This window comes from Rissa tridactyla, chromosome 1 (genome assembly GCF_028500815.1).
Source record: "Rissa tridactyla isolate bRisTri1 chromosome 1, bRisTri1.patW.cur.20221130, whole genome shotgun sequence".
Taxonomy (NCBI): Eukaryota; Metazoa; Chordata; class Aves; order Charadriiformes; family Laridae; genus Rissa; species Rissa tridactyla.
Window position 1 is genome coordinate 118,778,862 of NC_071466.1, and position 27,233 is coordinate 118,806,094.

Sequence of the window (27,233 nt, forward strand, 5' to 3'; positions counted from 1 at the left end):
AGAGCACTGGTTCATCTGTGTTGCCTTGGTGCTGTGCAGAGGCTCAGTTATGCGTGGCATGGGGAAAAATGCAGAGACAGGACTCCTTATGCAAAGAAATACTGCATGTCTGAGCAGCAAATAAGCGGATGAGCTAATGAGTAACTTGGCCAAATCTGAGTGATGTTTAAGAAGATCTCAAAAGACAAGTCCCTGGATCCAGGAACATCAGTTTCTCAGTCCTTCTGAAAAATTATTGACTCATTTGAGCTCCTAGGAAAAAAAAAAAGATTTATAATAAAAAGTATAATTGTCTCTGATATGGATAATGTATGAAATGGTTTAAAACTATGGATACATGATGTTATTTCCAAGTTTGAGTTGCAAGTGGTTATGTGAATAATAAGGTCAGGTTGGACAGGGCTCTGAGCAACCCCATGTAGTTGAAGATGTCCCTGCTTATAGCAGGGGGGTTGGACTAGACAACCTTTAAAGGTCCCTTCCAACCTGAACCATTCTATGATTCTATGATTCCATGATTCTATTTTTTTCAAATAGCTATAATCTCTTATACAATGATAGATACAATATCTGAGGGGAACAAAAGAGCTAGATGTTCCTCCTGGGACTTTTTATATATAGTTGGTGTTCCTCATGGACCTGGGCACCCTCATGCTTGATTTCCCTACCTTTTCCAATATATCCCTCTCCAACTTTATTAGCACATTTTTTTCCCTTATCATATCAGATTCAACTATCCAGTATTCTTGGGTCCCTGCTTCATTTAACTAGCACTCTGGGTGTCAGGCAGGAAAGAAATGAAATTTCTTCTTTTTTTTTTTTTTTTAAATATAGCAAACGAGAAATTAAAATGAGGAAACTTGACAACACGAAAGTCCGGCCACTTAAATCTGAGCAGCTTCTTCGCATAGAGGACCATGACTTTGCGCTGAGACCTGGATTTGGAGGTAAGCAGCACATGCCTGTGCTCTGGTTAATGGTTTATGCTCTCTCTGGAAGTTTACTTAAACTCAGTATCACTTAAAATTGAATGACAGACTTAATTGCAGCTCACGTCTTTTGTTGTACTCCAGGAAATAAAAGAAAAGAAGTAGTACAGAAATATTTGAAGGCAAGGGACTTTTTTGTCTACATGAATAGTAGAAACTGTTCAAATTGTCTCCTTTTCTGAACTAATTAGAAAAAATATTATTAGAATAAGATTCTTTGAGAACAGTAATTAAGGTATGCCTGTAAACGGCATAGTCTAGTAGCAATTAGCAAATTACTTAGTCATCAAATTTGTTTTGAGAGATTGAAATGAACCATCAATTCCTAAATCTGTTTGCTCTGTACAAAATTAAAAAACTACCCACAGGCCTTCAGTTTATTACCATGTTGTTTCTGTGTTGTTGGGCACTATGATGATTGGTTCTTCATTTAACTAAATTGCATGTGGATAAAGGGAGTATTCAATGGGATGTTCACAGTTTGGATTCAGTTTTGACTCTCCTTCATGGAAGGTAAAATGAGAAAGCTGCCTCACTAATAAGCTTTGTCTGAGCCTTTGCATCACCAGTTCCATGTTCATGATTCATGCAAATAGACCGAACTACTCTGGATTATGAAGCCAAAATAAAATATATGAGGACCAAACATAAATCTGGGAGGCTAGCTGAAGTCTGTGGAGCTATTCTTGTTGACACCAGCTGCAGGGAGACCTGGAGTAAGAAGAGCCTCTCTGGATGCACTGGGAGAATATGAAAAGGTTTCTTGTTACCCTAGAAATTCTGTCTTGTCAGAGAGCAAAAATCTTGCCTGATTTTGAACAATAGTTGAGATACATCTGTTTCTTGAAAACAAAAGTTAGGATTACCACTTGCCTAATACCTGTCTAGTCTAATATCAGTTAGCCTGGACATCATCTTGTTACCACCTGCTTTACCACACAAGGAATTTAAATTTTTGAGAGTGTCATCTCAGAAAGGAAGTAGCATTTCCATGAAAGCAAACAACAGTTTGGGATGTACTTTAGCGCTGTATCATCCCAGAAAGCAATACTTATGATGTACGTAAAAGCAGCTTTCAGAATATACCTTGTGATCTGGCAGTTTGTAATTTTCCACAGGCAGTGAGGATTTTTTTACACCCAGCAAATCTGTACCAGGCTTTTTCCCCTTGTCCTTTTATTTTCAGATGACTAGTCATAGAGCCCATTCAATTCCTATTGAAGCCAGCTGTAGTTTTTCCACTGACTTCATTGCACAGGCCTCTCAATCATCACATTGCCATGGGTATGATTTCAGCTCTACTCCTGTCTTTCAGAAATAGCTTTCAGCAGAAGAGCGCATCAGCTTTGCTTCTCTTCTACCATCCACATCCATAGTGGCATGGGAGGCACTTTTTTCAGTCAGATCCAATAGTTCACACACTCCCAAATTTTCAGAATTTACCCATGAATCTCTAACACTAAAACATAAAGCCATTAACATTTTTACAGCACACAGAGAAAAAAGTCTCAGCAAAATGAATGTCAATCCCAAATTTATACTCCATTATTCCTATCTTACCATTGATTTCAGTGATGTTACAGTAGTAAAGAATGATTTGTTTTTCACAAGAGGCGTGTTAGTAAGGCAGGAGCAGAGAGTTAGTACACAAGTGTGACCTCATCATAGGACAAAACTCACCAACTGAAACATCAATCTGAATAACAGATCCAGAATTATTGTATGACAGCAGAGACAGAGTACGGGTTTCGCTGAAGAACGCTGATGTTTAAGTGTGCAGCAGATGGAAACTTAACTAGAGAATGTGAAATTAGAGATACCATTGCTACAGTCATTGCCACGGCAGTCATAACATAGCCCCGAACTGCATAAAGACTTACAACACTGTGGCTTTATGTATTTAAAGCAGGTGAATTTTGGGGTTTGTTTTTATCAAATCTAATGAAGCATTTCAGTACTGTGATTCATGAAGGTCTTGTATCTGTCACATGCCACAGTGCATGATTTATTCAGCTCAGCACAGTGCATCAATTCATAATACTGATGGGAGAAAAAATAAACAGGTCAAAACAGCTGGGTGAAAACCAAGTATTTTAAAATTATTCTTTACCTTTAGAAGAAGGACAATTTTGCCCTCTCCTATACCCCATTGCAATTTTCTGGGTATGTCAGGGAGTTAGAATGACAGATTTTGTTAATCTGGCTCAACTATGCCCCTTACCCTGAGAAGGTCAATCATCCTTTGCCCAGTTTGGGAGAAAACACAGCTGGAAAATTCATGCTGTTATGAACAAGCTGGAGATCCGTCAGTTCAGGGAACTCTTAAATCTAAATCTGGCTTGTTTGATTTCATTTAGCCCCACACGTGCAAAGTAAATGAGGCAGACAACAGGACCCAGAGTTTTTAGTATTTATAATTAAGTAACAAAGGAAAAACAAAGAGAGCACATGCTGAATTTGGTTTGTAAACTGAGAGAACATGCACAGGAAAAAACCTGGGGGAAATGAATGTAGAATTGTTGGATACTGATGCTACCAGCTGCACTATTACTGGAAATAATTGTGACTTTGCTGACATGACTGGTTGGTTTCTCCTAAAAGTATATCATTGCTCTGTGGAGGTAAGAGATACTTTTTTTTGACCAAATGGACACAACTCTGCTGTCATTTATGTGAGTGTATTTTAGCATTCTTCTGTTGATTGCAATGCCATTCCAGATGCACAATTAGAATTTGACTCTGACTGCTGATTTTAAAATTTAGTCCTGACATTGTCCATTTATTAACAGATTGGAGGTCAAAGTCTGAGGGGCATACTGTGTCAAGATGAAGCAAAATCGGCAAGCTGCTAGCATGCTGTTTCTACATTTTTGTTAGAAATGCTACTTTGTCTGCAGTTCATTATACAGTGAAGTTGAGTGAAGCAAACCAATAATTCAGTACACCCAAACATTCTTTTAAAAATTGAGCTTATATTGTTACATTGCACTTATTCCCTAAGGCAGGCTCTTGGGTTGTTGTTTGGGGGGAGGGGGAGAAGAGGGTTGTGTTTTTTTTCCTTTCCTGGATTTTTTTGTTGTTGTTGCCTTCTATGTAATGTCATGGTCCTCTTTTGTTTGGCAGTCTCCAATAGATGGACCCCCGCTGATGCAAACAAATGCGGACCAGCATAGTGATTTGAGTAATTCCACTAGACATTGAACTAAGAGCACAGATGTTTCCTTTGCTCCAACAGCTTTACCAACTGCATCAGTGAACACTGTAGGAATTATGTTTAGTCCTTGCTGATTCCAGAAGCACTGATAAAGGCCAGAATATGGGTATATGAGGTGTTCTGCAACGGTATAATAATGCTTGCCAGTTCTGGTAAGGTTGTCTGTCTGCATAGGTCCTACCAAAGGAAAAGGTCCTACCAAAGCAAAAAACCAACCTGCCAGTAGACTCCAAGTCAGATCTTTTCATGACTTATATATCTTTGTACTACTGTGGCCTGAAGTACTGATTTTTCAGTAGCCCACTAAATTGATAATCTGTGAGAAAATAGCTTAAGTTTGGACTGCAGAAAAAGTAAGACACTAAATTATGTTGCCAGCACTTTTTGGAATGGTCAAGACCGTGTTTTAAACTCAGTAAGAAAGGGTGAGCATAGGCCTATATCAGACAACGAAAAGAGACTTCTAGTAGCTCAGATCTGAGGGCCATGATGCAGGCTGCCTAAGCAGACAAAACTCTGTATGTTGAGAGAGTTGTTAGAGTGAATCCTTAGAAATACTTTAAAGTAACTTTCTTTTCTACTATACATCTATTTATCTATATCCTATTATTTGCTGAACTATCTTATTTCAAAACAACGTCAGAAGTCATTGGTGTGAGCTCTTGGTTTCCTGAGTTCTGTGTTCACTTACTAAAAATTAACATTGCCATTAAAAAAAATATCTTAGACTAGCATATAGAGGAGGTCATTCTTTTATTCCTCTGTGCCTTGGTTTTCCTGACAGTAAAGCCCTTCCATGCACTCTCTGAACTGTTTTGCAATCTAAAGATTATGGTACCATATGATCATTGTCATTGTGTACATGCAAATTCTGACTGTGTTTATATATATTGAAGAATGACAATTTTATTTTCCTTCTACATTGTGTCTTAAGGGCCTATCATCTCCTGTGCTAACAGTGTTTTAGTTAAAGAAGTCTTAAAAACGGTTATCTCTGCTTTGTCAACCAATATAGAGGATAAAAACATTAGCAAGTACTAGAAATGATGGAAAAGAATTTAGTAGCATTTATCTGGTCAAGAGGTAATAGTCTTTCTAGGCAGTTTGCATCCCAATCTGCAATTAAGCATAATCTTAATTCCAAATTTTCAGAGGATCAGGGATCCCATTAGGTCACTCCCCCTTACTCTTCCTCCCTCCTCAAGCTAAATTAGTAACACTTAAATTCATCTGAAGGTAAAAGGGGGGGAAAGGAAAGAAACTAGGGCCCAATGAATGTTCAAGAAATGCTGCAATTCTAATAGCTCTTTGCCACCAAGTTGTCTTTTCTGCACCACAGCCCTCCTTGAAAGGTGAGAAATATCTTCTCATGGTGGTGAAGACTCACTCTGATGAAAGGGGGATGGCTTTTTCTCATGTGTTACTGGAAGGAATAGCTGAGGTCCAGAACCAAAGGAAAATATTTTGGTAATTTGCAAGACCTCTAATAGGCTCCTTCTGGATTTTTTTCTCTCACATTGCTAATTCTTTGATTCCAAGAGTTGACTACTGCTAATACCAGTTCAACTTCATTTCTCACATAAATAAGAAAGAAACAAAACAGTAACAAGAATAAAAAACCTTTGCCAGAGGAAAGTAAATACATCCACATAGCTTTACTTCCCTGGGGCTTGTTTACTTTTCTATCTGGTTTTCTTCCTCTACAGGCCCACAAGCCTTTTTTAGAAGTACTGCTATAGACCTTAATCCTTCCCTGGTCTCTGTCTCCTCCTGGGAGCTTTCTGTAGACCTAGCTTTTTTTCCAGCGTACACTGTTACAAAGCGAACTGGGATACAGTGGGCAGTTTTTCTAAATTCAACATTTATCTTATGGAATTTCAGGTGCAATACGCTGCATGTTCAAAGATCTATTACAAAAATACTATAGAATTCACTAAACCAGTCATTATTACTGTAGAAATTGATCCTAAAATGCTAAAAGGATATCTGTTTTACGTAATATCCCTTCTAAAAAGGGTATTATAGAATTTGCCTGCCATACTATCTATTAAAAAAATTCCATGCTCATCAAGGAATTCTTTTGCTATGTTTAAACCTTTAAAATAAAAGACTGGAAATGGTTTATGTGAAGGTAAACCCATCTGAAAACAATTCTGTTTTTTCTGCTGAGGAGTAATTATCTTGAAAATCTGTGGACACTTCATTGTGAAAATCACTAATCCCTCTAAAATAATGATTTGTAGCAACGCTCCAGAAGCAACTGAAGCTGCTCAATTTAATAACAAAATCCTCTCTGCCATCCCCAGTTTTGTCATACTGGGAAATAAAAACCACAGCTTTGCGATGGTTACTTTTTTTCAAAGTGAATTTGATGATGTTGCCTGGTGGTCAGACAGAGATTGAAATTCTCAATATACTAGGGAGAAAGCTATGGTGCAGACTTAGGGGTAGACAAATCACTTCACTGTTGTGGCTGGTTTAGGATCCTTTCCAATGCTTATTGAAATGTTATTTTTTAAAAAACATCCAATTGTGGTAAAACAAATCCAAGTGATGAAAAAATTACAGTTCTCAGGAACCTGTTCCCAATAGTTAATTATTACTGTTTCTAGTGGAGTTGGCTTTCAATCACAGAAAGAAATGTTCCCAGAAAATGACAAAGCTCAGAAGGCCTAGACCAGAACAAGGCCAATATGTATTTTATGGGGTGGTGGTGTTAGTGAAAATATAAAAATGCTTTAGATTAGAAAAGTGATTAGAAAACAGCACACAACAGTGACTGAAGTCGCATATATGTGCAGTGTTTAGTGTCTTTATCATTGACTTACACTTGTTGCCAAAGTAGAGTCAGAACAGGAAGAAAATATTCACAGCTGCTATGATCTGTCAGTAATAGGTCAGGGCCGGAGTCAAGGGATGTAGTTTAATAATTGTCTGTGGTGAAGGCTAGACTGGACAGCATTTTCTCATTAAGCAGCATGAGTATGGTCTTTGGCCTTTCACCAGATAGAGAATAGGAATCTCTTTTTAAGGAGTCTGTTTCACAGATCTAGCATTTCTACCTAATCAGGAACAAATTTCATTGTGACAGTTCCCTTTTTATTTAATTCATTTTAGAACCTTCCACTGTATTTCTCCTGGCCATAGCTTTTGATCTCTATTATGCTATTCACTGTCTCCACTGACTTACTTTTATAACAGTTCCCAACTTAGTGCAAGCTGGCCTTTCAAAGAATCAAGTGCCTCTGGGTGTATTTATGTATAACTGGCACTTCAGTTTGTGTGCACGTAACCAACATAATCATAAGCTGCCACTAATTTCTACTTCTGTGATCAGTTCCTTTATATCTGCCCAGACAAGGTGAATTATTGAATGAAATTGTGTCCACACTGGAATAGTGCTAGTTGGGGTAGGAAACTGTCTGTGATTTTTGCAAATCCTGAGAAAATATTAGGAGGGCCATCATCACACTTTGAGCTTCTGTTACTAAGAAAAACCTTTTCCTAAGTACACATGATATATGTATACTTAGAAAGACAGTCGTTCTATTCTGTGATATGATTTGTGGGTAGCTCCTTGCCTGTTTGAAGAATGTTGATGGTTGACATTTAACTTTATTTGATTTAGATTTGTCCTTGACTCAGAAACTGGTAATGCCGTTGTTTTATGAAGCGAGCTGCTCCCCTCTCCTCCCTTTCCAACCCCATAATTCTACATGATTAGGACTAAATCCACTGTTTTTAATATGCTAGTCATGCAAATCATCCCCCAAAGTTTTAGTAATACCAGTTAAGATCAAATGTGTGATCAGGTATGAGCACTTCCAGTATATCTATCCTAGCATGCACCTCCGCCATAATCCCCAGAGTAACACTTTGGACCCACCTACAATACAGAGAAGTTGAAGCTTTGTGGTGGGTAAGGTTAGATAATATACAGTTCATCTGCCTATTTGCAGTCACTCTAAGCAACCCTGGTAACCAACAGACATTTCCAAGCCACAAGCCACCTCACCCCAATTAGAAATCTAGAAAGTGCCTATTACATTGCATGGACGTGAAAGGGAGCCAAAGGCCATGAGGCCAGATTTCTATCCTCACTGCTGTTGGCATAGTCGTCAGCTTTAGTTCTGATCATGCTTCTGGGCTGCAGCGTCATCCTTCTACAGCTAACCTGCTCCCTGAGCCACCCTGCCTTGTGCACAGCTAGCTCAGGTGTCAGCTCTGCAATGTAGGCTTGTCCTGTTCCATCACACAAATGAGGAGCTTGATAGACAACACCTCATCTTTTTGCAGTGTTTGCATTTAAATGATGTGCGAATGCCACTTGTGAATGATGTTCCCGTTATATATAAATCCCACATTGACCTCTACTTAGGCAAAACCTGTCTTTAGTTTGAAAGACAGTTTAGATTTCAGTGGAATACTGACAGCATGACTCCACTCAGATTACAAACAGGCATTTTTGTACCAGCTCTTGGTACAAGTCAGTATTTAGCATAAAGTAAACTAGTTGTGTGGTGTGGTCAAAACAAAGACAAGAAGTGGTCAAAGCTGGTTTAGGAGAGGCATAAGAATTTTTATTGGTTTGTGTGAAGAATCCTGGCTGGATATATACATTGATACTCTTGTACGTCAGCCTCTAGGGCAGATGTCTCCTGCTGCCTGTATTCTCCAAAACAATCAGCATTTTCCCAAGTGCTGTCTAATGTTTTACTAATAAACTAATTGACTGAACTTTGTTGTCTGGAGTCCTGAATTTTCAGCTTTGGCCAACAGACTGAGCAATGCATTCCTCTCAGAGGGAGACATGATTTCTGAGCCAGAGAGCACAGGTCGCAAGGTCAAACCCTCCATTAAAAAATACAAGTCGAATCAAGAGATTACAGAGACAGATTTTAAAATACTTCAAAAATAGTTCAAGATCTCTACTGGTAAGAACTGAAGGCAGCTGTGTAATCCTCGAGGGCTGCTATTTTAAGGATAATTCCAAAAAGAGACACAGCATTGTGGCTGGTTATCAGGAGAGTGATATTTCGACTATTTTGACTTGACACTGATAAAAGGAAAAGACAAGAGAAAGAGACAGACAAGTTAAAAAAGCTGTTGCTATCTCCTGCTGTTCAGACTTCCTTGTACTCATGTTTTGTACCAGGTTATTTTAAATTTGTACTTTAAAAATATTTTAACTGACTATTTTTAACAAATGTAATTGGAACCTCATGTACAATAATTACTCTTGATTTTCATGCCAAATGCAGAATGTTCTTGGGGGGGGGGCAAAGTGTATACACATATATGCCTACATCTCTCTCATCTCCCTCCTCTGTAAGGAAGTACTTAGTTAATTGCTTTAGTGGAATGACTGGCTTTCTGAAAATTACACAGTTTCATAACCCATACAGAACTAGATCCTTCATTCTAGATATTGTACAGTGAAGAGACTGGAAATAATTTTATATTTTTGCTGTAATTTTTATTTGATTTTTAGTCATTTTATTGTAAAAATGCAAATATCATTTTATAGTTTGTTCGTTCAGATCCCATTGTTTTATAAACTCACAGCCTTTTTCAGTGGCATGGAAGAGTTGGGTAGTATACAAAATAAAGTCACCTAGTGCAGTGTGGTATGTATTGTACTTGGTAATAAATTATGTACTAATAGACAACACTCCATCACAGAACATGCTTAGTATGTGTAAAGCTTTTCCCATATGAGGTAGTGAGCAAGTAATCCTTTTTCACAAATATCTATGCCAAACTTTAAATAGTTAAGTAAGTAAAGATAATTAGGAACCTAATAGATATTTTGTTTGTAAGTGTGGGAATAAGCATTGGAACTGGTAAGTAAGCTTTGCAATCTTTGATGTATTTGATATATTTGCTCAGCTTTTCCCTATGACAGTTCTAAATAGCACTCCAGGCAGTTCATTAGCTTTGGCACCACAAGGAAGCTGTCACTGCTGTCCAAACTGCACTGCCAATACAACTAGTCTGGCTGCAAAAAGATTTTGTACCTATTTTTACAGCTGTTTATCATTGGGGTTTACTTTGTTGCCATGGACTTTCTCATTCAGTGTACTAACGTGGACAGACCATACTAATTACTAGGATGGGGTGCTATCTGCACGTTGCTAGTATACAGTCTTGCCTTTAAAAATACGGATTTACACTCCTCATCACTCTTTCATTCTGTTACATTAAAGGGTCACCAATACCTGTGGGCATTGATGTGCAGGTAGAAAGCATTGACAGCATATCTGAAGTTGACATGGTAAGTTGGATAGTAGAACTGGAATAAAGAATTTAAGCCAAAATGCAGGGTGTCAGAAACATCTAGCTGGATGATACAGAATAATACAGTTAAAGAAAGCAAACCTTTAAAGAGCACAACCTTGCCTGGAAGCATTGCGAGTCATCCTCATTGAAGCTAGCAATTGTTATATAAGAGCACATGTTGAATTTCTCCCTGGGCAAGAGGAACAGATCAGAGTGGACAGTGCTCTGATTGGCTTCCACATGAGCTCTTAGTGCTCTGCACATCAGATGATGAGGCTTCGTGTCCTTTGCTTCGTGTCCTTCGCTTCCCTTGCTTATGCAGATCTGAATATTCCTACCATTTCTGGCATGTGGAGCTGTGGTCGTAACAAACGGAAATGGGAAAATCAGTTCCAGGAATGGTCCTAGGAAGGAGACGTCCTCACTGCAATCAAGGACCTGTAGCACTGGGATGCAGGCTGTTCATTCCTCAGCCAAAATTGTCACAAATAATGCCACCCAGACATTAGTGCCAAGTTGGTCCGTCCTAGAATAGCAGGGCATGTTAACTTTGCAAAGAGATTTCATTTACAATATCTTTTCACAGTGAGTGTAGCTCTAGTCGTAGCATTGAGTTTCCAATGGGATCTGTCAATATGAACCCCTGCATTCCTTTGCAAACCTACCCAAATCATAAAATCATATTACAGGAGCATAAAATCATATTACAGGGGAAGACCTAAGTATCTTCCCAGTGTTCTTATCAGAAGTAATTGTTCTACTGAGATAAATGATGTCTGCCTAATAAAGCAAAAGTTATATAGGTGAGCACAGAGCAGTCAGGCTGTGCAGAAGCTCAGACTGGGTTTGCAGCATCATCTCCATCTCTTTCCACATGTGTATTTGCAGTCATGTTATTTCTCTAAATATGATGATAAAATATTTGCAACAATCTTTCATATTAAAAAAATTATAATTCTTGTAAAATTTGTTTATTCTTACAAAATTCATTATATTGTGTCTTTATGATGCATTTCATTCATAAATGTACTAATTTAAAACCCTTGTGTAATATTTGTACAAAATGTACAGATTAATGGATTTAATAAATTGACCTAATGCTCATGAAGAACTCAAATTAATCCCTTTAAAGGGAACCACAGTCCGTTCTGGGAAGAGCTTGTGGAGATTTCGAAAGGAAAGCCCTTTCCATTTGCCTTTGGTTGGTTTTAAAGTCTCTTTTCACTTTACTGATGGCCCAATCCAGCAGATCACTGAAATCTGTAAAAGTTATATCCAAGTATAAATGAAGTATGAACCTCAGACATCAGTGACGAGGCAAACAGCCAGTATCTCAAAGGTAGTTCCAATCTATATTTAAAATCATTGAGTGGCATTTGATTCCTCTCTTTGAGGATCCTCCAGATGATGACCAGAGAAGAAATTGATCCTTTACATGAATTGATTACTTTGAGCTGTTTTTTATTGTATGTGACTAAAACAAGCATTGTCTTCTTTTGTTTTTAATTAAACAAAGGACTTCACAATGACATTATATCTCAGACATTACTGGAAGGATGAGAGACTTTCATTTCGTAGTAATAAAAATAAAAGTATGACTTTTGATGGAAGACTGATAAAAAAGATCTGGGTACCTGATGTATTTTTTGTACACTCCAAAAGATCTTTCATCCATGATACAACTGTGGAAAACGTCATGCTCCGAGTATATCCTGATGGCAACGTACTCTTCAGTCTACGGTAAGAACAATACTCTTTTATAAGAAAATACAAGACTGCAATTGTAGACCAATAGTCTGTACCATGAGAAATTACTGTAAATACATGCAGTTAAGATTCTGATACCAGACTGCCATTCATCCCCTGGCATCAGATACTGGGAACTGGAGACCGGTGTACGAGTGTGAAAATAAATTTAGGATCGATAACATATAAATGACATATTTTTCTATCAAGTACATATTGCTTCCTATCACAGGATAATGGCAGTTGTTTCATCTGTTGTAAATAGTGCTGAAGTGTATCAAGTGTTAATTCATTGCCAATGGTTTTAGCAATATTGCAGTAGTTTTACTGTTGAGTACAGTAAACCCAAAAATTATTAGCAAAGAACAAATGTGGGGTTTTTTTCCCCTGAATCTTTTAAAACTGTCTGTCTCAGCTATTTTCACCCTGGGATACCTGTAAACATACCATTGATATTCATCAAGGCTCCAGATAGGCACAGAGAGCAGATTATCAGTGCTGATACCAGCAGTGTTAGACATGTTGTGTGACTACAATGAACTGGAAAGTGAAACAGCAGTTCCAGGACTGGAACAGCAAGGTCATTAAATGTGTCTCCCTTATATCTATATGTTACTTCTTTTCTTTATGAAGCAGATTTGGATGATGTGGCAGAAATAGTTTTAATGGAGGAATTTTCCCCCCAGGGTAAAGGCCCTGAGGCCTGTGCATTGCAGAAATCACAGTTCTCCAGTTCGTTACTAATTAGGCTGTGCACAGAGGTGATATTTCATCTATCTTGGATAGTTTGAAGATTTATGCAAACACCTGAGATTTTGCTTATGTAATAATTATTCCAACAAGTAATGAATTCATCTATCCTCTCATGAAGACATGCAGAAACCCTCACAACAACAGCTGTACACCACTTTAAAATAGTGTATGTTCAAGAATCACACTGACCAGGTAGAAACAATGAGGTGAAGTATGCATTTTATTGCTATATTCATTTCCATGCTTCAGGAGAAAGGGAGAGGGATTAGAGGAGCTACACTACTATACTAAGGCTTACGGCAGTGGCTCTCAATGTGAGGGGTTATGACATATATTCAGCTGAGGGAAGGAAGAATAGTGAAGAGACAGAAGATGGGCAAACACATTCTGTCAGCTTGCTGGAGGGGTAGAGAGTCATCAAGATTAACAGTAAGAAACTGTGCACAAATAGTAACAAACCAAAGGGAGCACGTGATGGGAAGGACAGAAATGGAGAGAAAGGAAAAAGTGACTTGGGAGGGAAGGAAAAGGAGGAAGTAGACCTGAGGGACAGACACAGTGTGAATCCATTTGCTACGTTCTGCTCATTGCTCAGGATCCCCTTCATGACGGGATCCTGTGCCCTGTGTCCTGCATTACATTTGCAAGCTGGTGCTCTACTTTTCTTCCTTGCCCTCGTCCTCTCTGCTCCCAGTTATCTTTCCCTAACCCTGCATTACCAGATGGTGCATACCGGGTGACTCCTCCTTGTTCTGACAGGTGAGCTTGCAGCCAGCCCCACCTTCCTGTGCCAGTGAATAGCAAAGCCCCAAAGTCCCTGCCAAACCTGTGGATTTCTTTCCAGACATAAGCAGGAAGGGCAGGTGTCCTGTCCTCTTCCTTTCCTCCTCTGTCAGTTCTTATCAAACTGAGAGGCAGGAAAAGGGTTGACCTAAACTCTTTAAAACCTTGGTGAACCAAGGTTTTAAAATTATTAAGGTGAAACAATGTGTTTCTAGCCTGAGTGGTGTTAATTCTTATGGTCCTAAAGAATCTGATGCTCATTGAAACACCCTTTTTGTATTGCCAGTTTTACATGCAGTGAGTAGATTATATTCCAAATACTTATGTGCAAGAAATCTGCATATTCCACAATTCTTCTTCATTGCCTAGCACCCAGGATTTTATTGAAGCAAAGTGCGACAAAAATCCAGATTTGTTGCTAAAATAGTTGTTCCTCTGATCCTTTAGTCAATAGCTAAAAGACAGAAACAACACCCATACTTGGAAGTCTTATGCATGATTTTAAAGATGTGCCACTCTTACAATCTCATTTCAAGTCAGTAAAATCTTGCACTTGTACAAATTCAGCTACAGTGTGATTACTAATCACAAATTTTCAAAGATCACTTACATACCCAGTATATCCCTTATAACTTAAATCCCTAGGATTTAAGTAGGATTCAGTTTTGGAAAAACTGAAAAATCAAACAAAAACATCAAATAACATGCAAGCTGTGACAAGAAAGGGAAATTTGCCAATATTTACCTTATTGGTTGAAATGTCAAGGGACATTTATCTTCTAAACATCTGTGAAAAAGCAGGTGGAATGCAAAACAATGTTTTTACCTAGTTTTCCTTAAGCTTTTTAAGGTACAAGGCATTTCCATGGGGTTGAAGAGGAGAGTAGGCTTCCAGAAATTGCAGCTTATCTTTTTATGCAATTAAATATTATAATCATTCTTGCTGGGACAGTCGCACTTGGAATAATATTTGCTCTAATCTGTAATACTATCTACTTCAATCTATGAGAAATCCAGTCAAGAAATGTGAACTCCCCTTGTTAATTTTCATAAGTGTAAACCTTCAAAGCAAAACGTGTGAAAGGCTAATGAAGGATCAGGCCAGTAAAACGTTTAAAAATCAAAGGTAATGTACTTAATAAGAAAGACTATGTTTAAAAAATATGTTCTCTCACTGATTTAGTTTAATCTCACTATCTTCAACCAATTTTAGAAGCACCTAAAAAAAGTAGAAAAACTCAATCATTAGGATTCTAAACAGTAGATTGGTTGGGGATCTCACTAAAATATCTGCACAGCTCTAAGAAAGTGTGAAATTTTTCATTGAATTTCTGTTTTCTCTTCCTTTCTGCAGAATAACAGTTTCTGCTATGTGTTTCATGGATTTCAGTAGGTTTCCTCTGGACACTCAGAACTGTTCTTTAGAACTGGAAAGCTGTAAGTTTAATTCATACCTGTTCCTCACATGTGTCTTCTTACAGCACTCCACCTTGTTCGTAATATCTTTTTCACTTATTTTGATGTGTGACCTGAACCCTTCAACCCGTACATATTAAACTGTGGACAGTTTGTGATCTTTCCACAATTCAGTGAGCTTTGGGAAGACAGAAAAACTATGATGCACTCTGCTTTGTTTTGACAGGGTTGATATTCCAAGGCTTAAATCTAAAAATGTTCCCTCTGTCAAAAATTGGGCTTTTTTCTGAGAAAAAAAGTGCATGTTAAAAGTAAAATAAGATGTCAATATTTGACCTCATGGAAAAATAAAAATGAGTGCTTGTGTTACTGTGAAATGTCTGCTTTCTCACCCCTGACTTGGTTATCTGTAGTAAGCTGTAGAGCTGGACAACAAAACCTTCTGGCCAACAAAATGTTCTGTTCTGCAGAGCCTTTTGATATCTCAAAATTTATTCTTATTTGGATTATAAGTAAAACTAGGATGCTGGTTTGTTGTTTAGTCTTGGAAGAGAGAACAGATCCCCATCATTCGGGCAATCTGCTCAGTGTGGCAGCTCCAGAGCTCCAACCCTATGTGCCTTGTGACCCTGAGCATGCCAATGTCCCCCATCTGTTAGGTAAGCTGCTGGCAGGGCACAGGACTGGGCTCTGCTTGGAACAAGGTGGAATATGGTCTTTGCATATTTTTCCATGTTCACCACTGGCAAGTTGCTGTGAAAAAAATATTTCTTTATGGTTTTCCCAGTTTGTTTGAGGGGTCTTTTATCCCTAAGAAAAGAAAACAGAAGCATTATTGCAGCAGAAGAGGTGATTTAGTTTTTACTTTCTCATAGATGCATACAATGAAGATGATCTGATGCTATACTGGAAACATGGAAACAAGTCCCTGAGCACAGATGAGCACATCTCCCTCTCCCAGTTTTTCATCGAAGAATTCAGTGCTTCCAGTGGACTAGCTTTTTACAGCAGTACTGGTATAGTAAGCCCCTATCGTTAGAAGAGAGAAACACAGTCATACAAAATGTCTTTCACATTCAAATTCGTTGCTAATAAATGACTGTTACTGCTGAGAGATCTCAGTTAAAATGAGGTCCATCACTCACACTGGTCTGTCGGCCTAGGTCCTCGGTTCTCTTTACATTACCAATGTAATATTTTCTTGATATTAGAAGAAGACACCATAATAATACTTGTAACTTAACATCCAACAATAAGAACCTGAAAAAAAAAGCACAACAAACAGATGCTGTTGTGAGCTCTGGCAAAATCGTCGTGCTTCTCTGAAAGCCATTGGGGTATTGGGTTTACAGGAATCTTTGGGTCCTTGTTATATAGAAAACCTTGAAAATGCAAACACTAAAGTGTCAAATACTAGAAAGCAAACAAGAGGAACCTCAGTGTGTTTTATTGTCTAAAATCTCCTCATTTTTGGAGCTGTAAAATGTCATTAAAAGCCTACTAACAATAAGATTTCCACATGAGAGCATTTATAAACTACGGAGGTCTAATTCATGGTTTGCTTAATGTTCCATGTTTATATATATAGTTGCAGAAAAAAAATCCCTTTATGTCAGTGTGCTGCATTGTTTAAATACAGATATCTGCCCCAGACAGGTTTTTATTTCTCCCTATAGATCTTGAACTATACTTTCTGGCAAACTCCATAAGGCTTTAGGAGTTTATTATGGTCTTGATTTCATGCAAGGTGGGTTTTATTTTCTTTGTATTTGCACATACAATTATAAATTTTGAATTGCTTCTCTATGTAAGTAGTCTAACCATATGTTTTTAACCAGATAAAGTAGTATGCTTGTTACCCTACTTTCCAGTCTGAGTCAGTTCACTTCAGTGTCGATATTGCCCTTTATATCAAGGCAGATAAATAAAATAGAAATTATTCCGTATAATATGATAAAATGCATAACACTTTGGGAAAAACACCTTTAAGACATACAGGAAAGCTTCTTTTTGCATTTGAAAAAGAGCGATTCAAGTTTGAGGTGACTGATATTGAATGCAGAAATTCCAGTTTAAATTATGATGCCGACTAGGGAGTGGGGAATTCACAGCTTGATCAGGTTCTTCATCTTTATCTTTTGCTTGTGTATGAGCTAAGAATAGAGCTCCAGCTTTCAAAAGCCACTGTCGTGTGAGAAGAGGGGAAGTGATACCTTACTATCATAACTGTGCCTTGCTGAGAGTTACGTCAAATTTGTCCGTGTTGCAAGAAGGAGACTGGGATGTTTTCCATCACACTGCTATCACTGTGTGTTGAAACTGGGTTCCAGGAACTCAGCTGGCTTCTTTCTGCCTTGCTGTTCTCATCAAAAACACTCATCCAAGCAAATACAGCCTTCTGCACAACAGTGCAACCTCATGTCACCCCTGTACCCAGGCCTTTGCAGCACCTTTGACTTCGCAAAGTGTAACTGCTTAACGCTTACATGCAGATAGATGTTTTGATGATGAGCTTACTCGGCAGGGCAAAGGTGAAAGGAAAGATGTTTTTTAAGTCGCAGGGACCACTGGGAAGTATCTGAACAATGTGTGTACAATATGCGTTAATTAGAATGCTGCCCTTTGTGGGTATACACTTTTCTTTGGCTTTGAGGTTTTGTTTCACTCAGGCGGTTCCACTTTCTCACGTTCTTATATTTTGCTTCTTGTTGGAAGAAAATGATTATACACAGCCCCAGCCCCCTGAAGTAATAGTGGGGAACAATCAGCACAACTCAAACGGGAGTCATCTCCCCCTGAAGAATCTCAGGCAAAAAATGGACAAAAATACTGCTCACGAAGCAGGCTTCTGCATTTTAAGTTCTGCATATCCTTTCCTGTGAATCTCAGTGACCTATACATGCGTAGCATTTAGGCTTTTGGAGTTCCCTGGCCTCCAAAGGAGCAACAATTTCAATGCATTTTTGAGGTAATAATTTTAAAATCAAAACCCTTCTCCACAACTGAAAACACATAGAGCATGTTTAATATTAGATGGGATTATTGTTGAGATACTCTTTTTTTATGAAGTCGCTCTTCATGACGGCATGACTGCTCCAACGCAGGCTCATTGATGTCTCTATTTGTACTGGACAGGCAGATGCTGCGCAGCTGGCCACTTTTGTCTTCTTTTCACCTCACTATAAACTGATTTACCTCCCATCGCGGGAAATGTTGCACACACGCTTTGCTGCACAGACAGAGCATGCCCCAAAATTCACTAGATGGCACCCTTTCCTCTAAAGTCAACGCTGGGCAGTCAAACCGGCCTGACCGTAGGAAAAGACGTGTGCTGCTTGTTGCTGGGTATTTGTAGCGTCAGAGAAGGCAGGCTACTTTTTGGGGGAGGCAGGGTGTTGGCTTCACTGTCCTAGCTGGACAGGACAGCACAGGACAATTATATATCTGTATATTCTGTCTGCATTCTCCTGGCAGTTTCACTTGAAGTCTATTTACTTTTTTTCAATTTCCTAACCTCAGTTGTAATATAGTATTTTATTTATGCAGTTGTGATGCTTCAGTCCCAAGGCAGCTGTATTTTAATGAGGTATGATTGACAGTTTGTAAAGCACAATATAAAACCAAGGTGGTGGCAATATTTCTTAGGCAGTTACTATTACTGATGTGGATACACCATTCCTACTGGAAGGAGGGGGGCAGTGAACAGAGCTCACAAATAACACAGCTCTCTTCTCCCACAACCTGTTCCTCTCTGTTTTTCCAATAGGTTGGTACAATCGGCTTTTTATAAACTTTGCACTCCGAAGACATATTTTCTTTTTTGTGCTACAATCCTATTTCCCAGCTATGCTGATGGTGATGCTGTCTTGGGTTTCATTTTGGATTGACAGAAGAGCCGTTCCTGCCAGGGTATCACTAGGTAAACCTTTAATGTATATTTTTTGGGGAAGTATAGAATGGATAGGGGAGAGGTTTTGAAGTTATGTCGGCTTGCTATTTACACAGGACATGAGCAAGTATATTTCATTCTTTTTTCTTTTCTTTTTCTTTTTTTTTTTTTTTTGCAGACTGGTTTGGTTTTTTCCTCCCCTTTTCCCAGCAAAGTAACAGGTAGTGACAAATAGTCAGATCCCTCCCCAAATCCATGGTTTGTGAGAGATACATAATAGGCATAGCAGAATCTATCTAAAAGCTTTGCAGCTCTGCCTTCTCTCTAGAAACATTTGATATCTTCAACTTGGAACCAGTTTCCTGACTTGTCCTGTGTAGCAAAGCCTTTCTTTGTTAGGCACCTTGAAAATGTGCTTTGATGGCTTAACTGTGCGAAGCACACAGTCTTCTGTGGAAGCCAAAGAGTAAGTTGGGCATCTTTCTGCTCTCACAGTTTTAGTTCTGAACACCACAGCTCAGGAGAAAAAGACTAATTACAGTGGGGTTTTGTTAATAATATTGTTTTTCTCAGTGATGATTCAGTTGATACCACTACAAGACTGCCTTTATTGGAAATTTAATGCTGATGGCCTTGGAATGAGTACTTTTTTTCAAAGATTAGCATCTCTGTGAAGATCTGATGGAAATTTTTTAAGATAGCTAATGTAACCACAATGCATCTGAGTCCTGCAACTGTTGGTTTAAGAATTAGTAAAGAAGCTCCTGTTCCTTCTTCTCACTGATGCTAGTTCCAGAAGCCAACTGTATGTTGCCATATTTCTTAGACAAATGAAAATTGGAGGGTCTTTGTTTAAGAAACAAACTTGCATGTACTGAGGGAACCCTTGATTTTTATCTGTAGCTATATCAGTCTAGAAAAAATAGAACTGTAGATACCTCAGATCCCTTTCTGTTGGCACAATCTAAAGATATTAATACATGAGACATAAGTCTATTTGTTAGTCTAGAAATAAATTATGGTACCTCCTACCTACTTTTATTAATGCATCTACCAGTTCCTTTTATTTCTAATAAATGTAACTTCATCTTTAAAAACAAAGTTTTAATTCTCAGTAGGTCATTTGTAATGCTGTCAAGATGGTTTTGCTGATCATGTTCTTTTAATTTATATATGGATTTCTGCACAAGGTTATGCATCAGGAGTTCTGTGAATAATACACATTTCATTAGCATAAGCATACATAATTTATAGGCAATGTTAACAACAAAGTTTAAAAAGCTTAGCTCCCTAGCCTAAAGTATACTTATTTTAAATAAATTGATTTCCTCTTATATGCTATATTTCAAATCCATCCTTCAACCTAAGAAACTTGCAAAGAGGGAAATCTTGTATGTTCCAGTGAACTTGAACAAGCATATAACTGGAGAAAGGCTATATTGAGACCCAGCTGAAAGGCCATGCTATCAGCCAGTGCTGTCTCACAGATGTTATTGAGATGCCTTCGCGTCCAGCATTACATTCATTTCTTTGAAGGCAGGGCTGTGGTTGGGTATTGGGCGTTGGTGTTTGCTTTTTTTTATCTGAGATTGAGCAAAACAAAATGAGATGAATAGCTGCATGTAAAAGGAGAGACTGAAAAGCTGAGGGTGAAGTTCTGGACACACTGAAGTAAACAAAAAATATTTATTAGTTTCAATTAATATAGAATTTTTATGCTAGAGTGTTTTTAGACACCCAAGGACTTATGACAGAGACATATAAGGTGATGTATGTTCTCAAGAAGTACAAACTGAGAAGGGGTTGGGAGGGAAACTGGTGATTCTTTACTGATTGTCTGGGACAAGACAGTGTGTAGTGGAGACCCTGACTCTGGGAAATGAGGGAAAAACACAAACCGCTTTCACTTCTCTATAGCAGTGCCTAAAGCTGTCACAGAAATGTGCTCCTTGTGCTGCTGAATCACCGGCGTTGTGTCCCCAGTGTTCGAACCTGGTGTGCTGCAGCCCTAACTGTATGCACTAAGCAGAGAGACGATCTACTGGTTTCAGTATTGTATGTAATAGGTCCTTCATGGTTCACTCCACTTTCCAGAGCCTGTGCAATGAAGTTAAAGGCAGTGTCAATCCCATGCCCTCACAAAGCTGTACCTTCCAAGCAACAGTGACAAGCTAAACAGAACCAGATGGCCAGTATTGTGATAACCTCCCCTTTTTCTTTGGCAGGTATAACTACAGTGCTGACAATGTCAACCATCATGACAGGAGTAAGTGCCTCAATGCCTCAAGTGTCTTACATAAAGGCTGTGGATGTGTATTTATGGATCAGCTTCCTTTTTGTCTTCCTGTCTGTCATTGAATACGCAGCAGTGAACTATCTCACCACAATTGAAGAGAGAAAGCAACTCAAAAAAAAGGGCAAGGTACAGTCCTCTGTGTTTTGTTGCCTTCAGAAAGCATCACAGAAGCCACAGAGTAATCCTGATACACCACTGCGATAACAGTACAGTAACCATCTCTCTGACTCCACTCTGAATCTCACTTTTCTTTACTTGGCTGAAGGGAGGAAATGTATCATCCTCTCTGAGATTATGAGAAGGGCTGTGCTTCCTCTCCCTCCCTTTTCTTGTGGCAGAGGTTAGGGAGCACATCTCCCGATTACTCCGCTCCCCGCCTTGCCAGAGGAAGGTAACCTTCATTCTATTCTCAAATACCTATCGATCAAGGTATTTTTCCTCTCTCTGAAATATACCCCATGAGTATACTCATACTCATGTAATATTCCCTCCTGTTTCCCGTGAAGCAGAGTCTATTTCTCCTTCTCCTGCATTGTCATTTTCAATTGGGGAGATGGGTTTATTGATGCCTTTTTGTCTCAAGACCAGATGAATGACAAGGTCAATGAAGCACTCACTTAAAGCACTCATTTTGCTTCGAGAATACCCCCTCATGTAAACTCATTTGTTGGAATATCACAAGGGAAAAAACACAAAAATGGTGCATATGTTGCTCACATGATTTGAAAATCCCATCAGAAAACTACTCATGGAAATATCTGAAGTAATTTCCCACAACTCCAGAAGCTGCCAATAATCAGTCAGACAAGTGTATTTTATCACGTGTATCCCCTTCCTCACTCATGTCCTGTGCAAGGGGGCAAGCCCCACAGATAGCAATACTGAAAGGTAGCCCTGTTCTCCGTATGCTCTCCACAGAGGGAACAACACTGAAGAGAAGGCCTTCATTATTTTCTGTTTTATTTATTTATAATTTACTAAAATGGCTCCTGCTAGAATAACTATTCTTTGTTGCCAGGCCTCAGGAATGTATAGTATTGATGCAGTGCAAGCAATGGCTTTTGACGGCTGCTTTCACGACACAGAAGTGGACATGGACCTGACTGGTTTCTCAGACCGCTGTGAAGAGAATGAGACTCGAGCAGTTGCAGCCAGCGTCTCCAATGTGGACACACCTCGCATAAAGAGGAAGAGATCTCTGAAGGGAAACGTGGGCAGGATTATTTTACAGAACAATCATGTTATTGACACATATTCCAGGATTATATTTCCCAGTGTGTATATTGTGTTCAACTTTTTTTATTGGTGTTTGTACATATGAACAAATATCATTATAAGCTAGACATTATTTTGCATATGAGGGGAGCATCGTGCTTTAAAAATAATGCAGCAGCAGTAGAGGAAAGGGTTAAAAGTTTCCGAAACTGACTTCTGCCTCATACCAAGGCTGGTTTGGTTAGCAGCAAAACTGTTAATGAAAAACTCTCATGAGTCTGGTTTCTTTTTCATTTGGACTGTGCAGTGCTTCATTGGGGCAATCTAATGCACATGCTACTACTGCAGTAGCACAGAAGCAGTGCGCTGACTAAGGGAGCCCTTTGTCACACACCTAAAGAGAAAGCAGCTCCCACCTGAAGTATTATCCAGTCTCTACCTACGCTTTAATCATTCCTCTTTAATCAGCCTCTCTGTTCTCCAACTGTTGTCCATTTTAGTAGGCAATCAGCACCAACAGTCTTCAAATAGCTTCTATCCTTCTTTCACTTGCTGCATTTCAATTTTGCTAGGCAACCTGTATTCACCTAAGGAGCCTTTGTCCTCGCCTGGTAACTAGGGGGAAAGCAGTTACGGCTTAACAGTGGAGTAGGGACCAGCAGGAAGCAATCCTGATGGGGCTTTGTACGTTGTGCATCATCAACACCTCAAGAAAAACCCTCACTCTGTCAGCTGTCCCTGACTTTCCGCAGGACCACTGGGAAGGGCCTCTATTTCGGAAAAATCTTGATCACTAGTCCCAGAAGCAGCAGAGGAACAATGTCCCTGCCAGACCCGATGCACTCAGTGTCTTAGAGCCACCTCCCAGGTGGATGACTAGCATCACCTGCACAAGCGATGCCCCTCATGTGACACCCACACACCTGTGCCTCATCTAGACCTGCTGTAACCACCTGCTTTCTGCATAACTCTTCAAGTCAGAAACATAGGCTTTGAGACAGAGATTTTAGAAACTTTGTCAAGAAAACAAACCAACCACGTCTTCAGCAGAATCTGGTTCTTCTGCTTTATGTTGCATACATGAGCTTGAGGTTTTGCCTCTCTCCCCGACTTTGGCTTTTGAGATTGAATGTTACAGGGAGGAGAAGCTACATATGCCTGCTTGCAGCACTGATCCCCAGCAGAGTTTAAGATACCACACCGAGACACACAGGAAATAAAAGGAAGCAGCTGTGCCAAAAGAGGAATACACAGGAATCCCATCTGTCCCAGATGAATCCTGCATGGAAATGTCCTTAGCCTCAGGCTAAGGAGGTTGAATTAAGGATCTTCGGGGACACACAAAAAGTGTTCAGAGCTCCAGAAAAGAATCAAGATTACTTTTGCAACTTTCCCAAATAAGGAGCATCTTTCACTTAAATTTCTTGCGTTTGTCTGTCATTTAATGAAGTGAGTTTAAATTTACAAAGTCAGTTCAAAACGATAATTTGTGGTGGCAAAAAATGCCACAAAGTAAATGCTTGGTCAAGATTAGGAAATGGGAATAAATTTGGAAGCCTGAACCATTCTCTGGTTTATTTGATTTTCCTACTCTGTTATTGTTTGCTCATAGCATGGTGATGTCTTTTGCTGTTTCAAAAAGCTGCGTTAGCCAAGCTCCCAGTCACAGAGCTGAAGAAGCTGGTGACACACTGTATGCCGGGTGATTGAAATCTGATGGAGTGAGTGGGTACTTTGGCAGCCAGCTCGCTGCCAAACAAATGATCACAGCTAAGACGGCTTTGATACTCTTCCAGGAAATCCTGTCATGGAAAGCAGAGCTGTACCAGGAATGACAATGCTGGGAACGCAAAGCCAAAGGACACACAGGCATTGGCAACAGCAACAGCACACTAGACCTCAAGCTGAGACAATGTGCAATATAGATATATATAAAAAATACCACAACATCCTCGTTATTGCACTGATATTATGAAGGCATCCTGCACAGATGTTCCAGATTGCCTGAGAAGATCCCATCTAATTGCTCCAGATGTGTGTCCTAAACTTTTCACATGAACTAACATAACACCATTGTTTTCACATACATTTTTTTTATCTGCCTTGCGGGAAGAGGTATTTTTTCTGTAGCCAACAGCGAATCCTCAGCCTCCAACAGAAAAAAATACCCATGTGCTTCTTGACCCAACCCAGTTCCCTCCTCTAAATTTCTTACAGGATCTCCAGCAGCAAATGCCCCGCAGCGCAGCCATGCCCAAGCCCCGTGTAGGCTGTCCTGGCAAGCAGGCCCACACATGGAAGTGTAAAGGAAAAGAGACTCCTGCCCGGATTTACCTTCTGGGCACATCCTATGCACGTGCCTGAACGCTGCACAGCTTGCTGCGATGGAGGAAACTGTGCAACTGTCAATGTAAGCGTTGGCAAAGTGTTCTCCCCACAGAGAGTACTACATAGCAAGTTTTATTATGATAATGAAGAAGGTTGCATGCTACGAAGATTAAACTTAACTGCATACTTTTACAGCCAAGCTTGTAATTTCTATCTTCTTTATGCAGTGGTAGGGATGGTATCAGGATCAATTATACTTCAAAAATCTCTTGCATGTATAAATAGTGAAAAATAACAAACAGTATTTAAATACATTATTTCTTTAGAGTATGATCGAGGGCTGACTAAAACTCACATGACCCTCTTCTGAAGCTTGTATTATCTTCCAGAAGGGGATGGTAATAAATACTTTAAGTCAATTTGTCTAGACAGACCAGCATGGAAGTCTTCAAAAAAAAGTATTCACAAGTATTTCCCATTCCTATTATTTGTGGCGGGTTTTGCAGCCAGTCAAATACAGGGGTTTTACTTCCCACAGCGTTTACTAAAAGTTAAAATATCACAGCCATTATGTAAATACATATTTGTTGAGTATTCATTCTAGTGGTATTCAAGCAGTTATGCTGAGAGTACTTTGTGGATTTTTTGGAACAGAAATAACAGCTTGTAATGGCTGCTGTGACCAGATGAGGTGCAGGATGTGGCCTCCCTATTTTTAGCATCTGCTGCTACACCCATCTCTATTAAGAAAACATCCTGTAAGTGTTAATGTAGGTGATGCAAAATTTTAAGTCTAGAGAACTACTTCATTCTTCAAAGCTTTATAATTCTCATGAAAGAAGTACGCAGAATTTCATGCTGGTGACCTGTTTTTCAGAGAGCTACAAAAATGTATGCCTTTGAATAGCCCAACTACTGGTGAGTGTTTACTCTAAAATATTCAAAATTTAATAAATTTTGCAAAGTGTCCTGAATGTTGAGTGACGTCATGATGAACTGAGTCAGCAAGTGGAGAATGTCATCTTTTTCTCCAAAAGTCACAGCCCAATGAAAGAAAAATGCTTTACAGAGAAACTTAAATTTTACTGATTCGTACACATTTGTACAATTAGGATAACCTTTAAGATTCACCCATGGCAAAATCTCTCTTCTGGTAACCCATCCACATGTTGATTAATATGTATTTCATGTTTAAGTGGCCACGACGTCTTGGTCAGCTGGTGACCCAAGTGGCCCAGGTGGTAAAGGAACAAGGATGAGCAGCGTTTGCCTTTTTCTGTCCTCTATCCCTTTTTCCTGTGTATTGTATTTTGCCAGTTTCTCTATTCAGCACGTAGGAGTTTGCTGGATGCATTCACGAACGCAGAACCCACTGGAATCACACAAGTGTTTGTTCCAAAAGATCCAGCTAGTGCCAGGGAAGCAGGAGCTATTACTGTGTGAGTAACAACTACACCACAAGGAGGAACAGGGCTGCAAAACCATTTTCTATAAAGGGAGGGATTTGAACTGGTATTTTAGATGTGAAAGGCTCTACTATTTCCCTCCACAACTTGTTGATAGAACCCAGTCCCCTCTCTTATCTGTCACGGAAAGGTCCTTCTAGTAGCTAACTTATGCCCAACATAACTTCCTACTTGCACTGTAAGGCTGCTGGGGTTTCCAAAATTCACCTTTTGCTGACAGTTGTGTTTTGTATGCTTCCAGCTATCAGTACACAAGAACTAAAGCAGCAAAACCTACCTAACAGTTTTTCTGATTTCTTTCAGCCAATGTAAATTAAAACATTAAGAGGCATCTTGAATAAAGGTAACTAAAACTATTTCTAGAAATTTTCATGGGCGTGGTGAAGATTCCAAAGATTTCTTTGAGGGAGCCTCAGGGGTGCTCTGGAACGAGATTTTGGTCCAGGAAAAAATAACGCAGCTAAAGTGGTGGTACTTCTGTGTGTGGGAAGTAAAGCTTTATACAAATAACCACAAGGTTTCATGTTGCATCTCCTAATTTAATCCATGTAATAACTTTAGTGGAGATACCGTGGTGTAATTTCTGACTGGTTTCCAAAAAGAAGTCTCTCTCACATACACACTAAGTAACTTGGGTAGATGATGATGAATACACATCATCATGCACATATGTTTTCAACTCGGGATTGCTTTAAAACCTTCTAGTTTGGGAGTGGGGGAAAAAAAAAGGTTGACATTAAGTTGTCTCCACCAAGCCCGGTTACATGGCCACCGTTACTGGCCGACACCAGGGAGCGTTACTCCTGCTCGACATCTTGCTGCGTGTCTCCTCCTCCATCCCCAGCAAGCCCTGACTAAA

The 27,233-nt window shown here is 39.2% G+C and overlaps 1 protein-coding gene across 2 annotated transcripts in view; it reads left to right on the plus strand.

Annotated features, from left to right (window-relative positions):
* The window catches only part of GABRR3 (gamma-aminobutyric acid type A receptor subunit rho3), a 70,060-nt gene extending 45,117 nt beyond the window's left edge, over window positions 1–24,943 (plus strand). For both annotated transcript variants that reach the window (XM_054200531.1, XM_054200613.1), the window contains 8 exons: window positions 835–947; window positions 10,410–10,477; window positions 11,999–12,222; window positions 15,119–15,201; window positions 16,056–16,196; window positions 18,947–19,099; window positions 21,295–21,491; window positions 22,384–24,943. In XM_054200531.1, coding sequence (XP_054056506.1) covers window positions 835–947; window positions 10,410–10,477; window positions 11,999–12,222; window positions 15,119–15,201; window positions 16,056–16,196; window positions 18,947–19,099; window positions 21,295–21,491; window positions 22,384–22,686 — 1,282 coding nt within the window. In that variant the 3' untranslated portion in view covers window positions 22,687–24,943. The remainder of the gene's footprint in view (window positions 1–834; window positions 948–10,409; window positions 10,478–11,998; window positions 12,223–15,118; window positions 15,202–16,055; window positions 16,197–18,946; window positions 19,100–21,294; window positions 21,492–22,383) is intronic.
* The last annotated feature ends 2,290 nt before the right edge of the window (window positions 24,944–27,233 follow it).